Source organism: Formica exsecta, unplaced genomic scaffold, assembly GCF_003651465.1.
Source record: "Formica exsecta isolate Colony F162 unplaced genomic scaffold, ASM365146v1 scaffold48, whole genome shotgun sequence".
Taxonomy (NCBI): Eukaryota; Metazoa; Arthropoda; class Insecta; order Hymenoptera; family Formicidae; genus Formica; species Formica exsecta.
In genome coordinates, this window is record NW_021852035.1 from 204,210 (window position 1) to 208,956 (window position 4,747).

At 41.1% G+C, this 4,747-nt stretch overlaps 1 protein-coding gene across 1 annotated transcript in view; it reads right to left on the minus strand.

Annotated features, from left to right (window-relative positions):
* Nucleotides 1–4,747, minus strand: part of LOC115241354 (protein grainyhead) — a 149,861-nt gene that overhangs the window by 17,494 nt on the left and 127,620 nt on the right. The window contains 1 exon segment of the mRNA XM_029817070.1: nucleotides 4,380–4,747. Within this exon segment, the coding sequence (XP_029672930.1) occupies nucleotides 4,380–4,747 (368 nt within the window).

The following is a 4,747-nucleotide window of genomic DNA, read 5'->3' on the forward strand; positions in this document are numbered from 1 at the left end:
CCCGCCGGGACATAATTCCGTATAGTCGAACGAGGACTAGAAAGTAAATTTAGTTCATTGTTGTGAAAAAAATGAAGCCCATATATCATCCTGTAAAAATAAGCGCCGTAACTTTTTCTAATATTTTTTTTTTTCAGTTATGTCTAAATATTGGAAATTCAAGTTAAAAATTATTGCGCAAGTAATAGAACTATATTTTATGATGAATAAAATACTCGAAAATAAGATAAGCATTTATATAAATGATGATTATAAACTTTCTCGAAGTGATACGTGGTACCACAAAAAGTATAATCTTTTATTTTATTAATTACGTTAAATAAGCAACCGGTAATTTTCTAGCAATATTTTCATGAAGAAAATATAAAATATAATGATAATGTTGCATATGTATACTGGCTTTTAAATAACTAATAGAAGACACTGTATATATAGCGTGTGAAGAGATAATGGTAGTTGTACCTCTTTCCGGTCGCGTTCTCGTAGATAAAACGCGTTTGCATATATGTATAATACAAGCGTTAAAGCGTATACTCAATTTCACCAATTTAAATGTTTGCTGATTACGGTGTAATTAGTATTTCAAAAACTAGTAATGGACGCAATTATTTGTTGTTTTGTATATCAGTGGTATCGCGATTCAATATCTGTACGCATTCGCGTCTTATTTTGCATATCAATGCATTTCATTAGATTTTTTCATTCCTCAAGTATCCCTCGATAAATTTCAAATTGCGTGATTAAGGGGACCACTGGACCGATAAATGATTAATCGCGCGCAAACACGCGACTTTACGTGACTATTTCGACGCATCCGCTTTCGCGCAATTTCTTTCCGTCGATTATACACGCATCATTGTAAACAAATCTTAATAGCTTAATATAAAAGGGTTGCAGCAGAAAAAACAGTTTTCCACTTATCTACTAATGGGGACGTGCTTTCGAGCATTTCCGTTCATGCATCTCGCTGCGTATCTGCATACTACTGCCGAAGGCACCGAGAAAGAAGAAAGAATAGAAGCTTTGTGGTCTCGTAAAATCAACCGCACGACCCGCACGCGCTTCCAACCGTGGCAGTTAATAAGCAGCTTGCCAAACGACCTATTCCCTCATATGTCTTCATGCGATTACGCGTCGCCTGCAGTTATTTTTCAATGCAACGCGGTTACCGCAGCTTGTTACTTCAAATCTCTGTCAACCCGAAAAAAAAGCACGGCGCAACTTCTTTCTTGCCAACAGTTCTCCACTAACCACTGGATTTGCCATACGTCGGCAAGAAGCTATTTGTCATTTTGAGACTTCTCAAATGCTTCTAGACATTAAATGTGCGAGGTGCAATAAGTATGAAAGTCACATATCTCAAGAAGAATTTTTGCAAGCGATTTTTTCAACGAGAATTTGATCGGACGTCGTATATAATTTGAATATGAATGATTGAATATTTCACTTTATATAAAGATTTTACAATTAAAACTCTCAAAATATAATCATGTTTTTTTTAAATTCTTACATTTTTAATTATGTGATAAATTCGGATTTTTATGAGAATATTATATTTTTATTATAATATAAAACATATATATATCGTCAGAAAAGTAAGATTTATTAGAACATTATTTTTGCGATTTTATCGTATCGTGAACAAGTTGTGCGCATAACGCACGCAATTTGCCGGTGGTTTATTTACTTATCGTGTTTTATCGTCAAGGTACACGACTGCTCTAATTGAGATGTCACTCCAACGCCGGTAATCGGAATCTGTTTCACGAGAAACTTGAGCCGCGGCGTATCGTTGATGCAAATACAAAAACTGTGTCGTGGATAAGAATACGAGGAGAGATAAATATTTAATATCTAAACATACTTAAAACCTCTAAATAGTAACAAGTATCAGTTAGAAATTGCGGATCCGGTTGGAATATGATACATGTTGCGTGCGACATCGGAGGCTGCAACGTGACGCCATTCTCGAAGTAGTGCACGAAATTTACGATTAGTTTAACGAGATTTCTTTATAGTTCACGTTCGCGCAAACGAGCCGAATTTATTAGGCGGACGCGTATAGCTCGCGTTGTGCGATCATAATTGGAGTATTACATTATGTCGGAGCGATTTAAAGCGGCACCGCTCCTAAAAATATTGCGGAAATGGTCGATGTAGAGCGCATTAGCCGCGAGATAAAACGAGCGCGCGTTGATGAAGAAAAATTCTTTCGGATAATGTGTTATATCTGCTTTGAATATCAACATTTTAATTGCGCCTATAAATGTACACCAATCATGCGAGCGGATCGGTTTTCACAGTAGCTCTAGCATTCAATACCTAATCTGCTGCCATCGTCGGCGTCCCGCGGCTTCGAGTTTTATTTTCAGCGTCTCCCGTGCACAAGCGAAGCAGAACGAACGAGTGCTTTCTAATTCGTAATATCGACTGCAATGCTAATGACTTACTCGCGCGCGCGACTATTGCACGATTAATGTTTCCGGAAGCGAACGAGATATCTAACGGCTACGTAAGGATGACGAATTGTCCACGTCAAGACAATGAAAACTACCTCGTCGATATAATCGAAACGATAGGCTGACTATTGCCACATTTAATCGAACGAGTGTCTCGTGAAAAGAAAAGATCAAGAACGCCTTTAATATAAAACTAAGAAGTAGACCTCTAAAATATTCTAGAGTAAAAATGTGTAGAGTAGAATTGCGGGCGATTGAAATTGACTGCTCGGCTGTTCTTTTTAGAAGAGCCGTCCAATTACGTTGTTAAAGTTAGAATATATACGTTTTATCGTAATGAACTTTATGATTATTGCAACTCTATTTATTGATCCTTAAATCAGGTTAGGTAAGATGATCACTTCAGCAAGGCGCGTCTATCGTGGAAAGTCTTTAGAACCATTAGATTTAACAAACGCGAGATACCGGAAGAACGGGTTCGCTTCTTGATACGTCGAAATTTTGTGGTCTACTATAATTTAAGATACCGTAATCATTTCCTTTCCACTATTATGCATCATGGTGTATAGTATTAGCATCCAAATTTATCGCGCTGGGTCTAACTGTACGCAATTATGTATTCGAGACGGAAAAAGTCGCGCGACAAATCGCTTCGAGAACGGCGATCGCCGTTGCATATGCATATTCGATACGTTCGGTATTAGAGTGCTTTAACGAGTAATATCGTGCACGGTTTCCATCGCCCGAGACATGGAGGATTAATCGCCCAACTCTCGCAGTGAGGTTTTCGTCGTGGGCGAAAGCATTTACTTGACAAATCGCATTGAGAACGATAACGATGAGGCGCGGATATCGTACGCGAAAATATACACTCTCGTAATAGGATGACGGTTATAATACCGCATATATTAACGCGCGAAAGAATGTCCTTTGAGCGGCGAACGAGCCCCGTTAATGTGCGATATGTACGATATCTCGTCGCGAGATTAATTGCGCTGCGAGCGAAGTCATTTGTATCGCGAGCGATCGAATTGAAAACGATAGCGCGGACGATACCAGTCGTTTCGGATTGTCGTACCGACTTCTATATGGTTTGATCGAATTACGGTTATCGCGGTCGTGTCAAGATACGGTGATAGTTTCTGCAGCTCGGCCACGCGCTCCCGTGCATTTTTCTCGGACGATTAATGATACCGCCGGCGAACTCTTTGCGTAATTCAGTGGCAAATATCTCTGCGTAGCGCACATTTCTCCGTATATATCCCATAAGTCTCCGTGCAACCCGCGTTAACTCGGAGTCTCGCTTGACGGGACAGCCGCGATCCTGTTCCGATCCTGTTTCGCTATCTAACGTCGGCTTGCTGATTGCGATTTATATAGACGTGAACCGTTTAAAGACCGTCCCCCTGTCGACTGACTCCGTGACATCATGTTACGCCTGCTAAGTTTCTTTAATATTACGCGGTAGAGTAGTATAACATGCAATGTTATAACATGCGAGAATTATCAGTTTGTTTTATTGGTCCATTTTCTCTTCTCGACTTCCCATTTTTAATGATTCGAACTTTACTTTAACTGCTAATATTATCGAAATATCGACAAATTTTTTAGTGCGGAATTTTTAATATTCACATTATCTTACTGTTTTATCAAAATAACAATTTTCATCTCGGATTTATATTATCATTTATTTTATCAGTGTACTATTTGTGATTGTACTTTACGATATCAAGGACACGACATCGCGCGAGGATTCGTTTCGACGGAACGATCGTCGAACGTGTCACTCGTAAATGTATCCGCGTCTACCTGCGCTCGAAAGCATTGATGGTAGACGTATAAAAGGCGCCTTTAAAGAGGCGGTTGACACATGAACGTATCAAACGACCAAGAAACGAAATTAATCGCGGGTCCACTCACCTGATGAAGCGCCGTGGGCGGATGATGGTCCTGCCTCGGCGTGACCGCGTCGGCGCCTATGCCGGAGTCGGGACTGGGAAGATCAACGGTCAGGACTTTGCTGCTACTCGACGACAATCGTATCCCCTGTGTCGTAGACACATATGAGCTCGGCACAACTTCGTACCTCGTGTACGAAGCGGTTGTGGTAGAGAGCGAGGAACCGGAGCTCGACGAGGCGAGCGGCGGCAGCGCGTCGCCGGCGACGTAAGCCGTCGTCGCTTCCTGATGGAGGCCGCCGCCTCCGGGATTCGCGGACCCATTCCCGGTCCCGGTCGACGTGGACGTGTACGCGGTCGACTGTAGCCGTGGACTGCAGGACGTGTAGG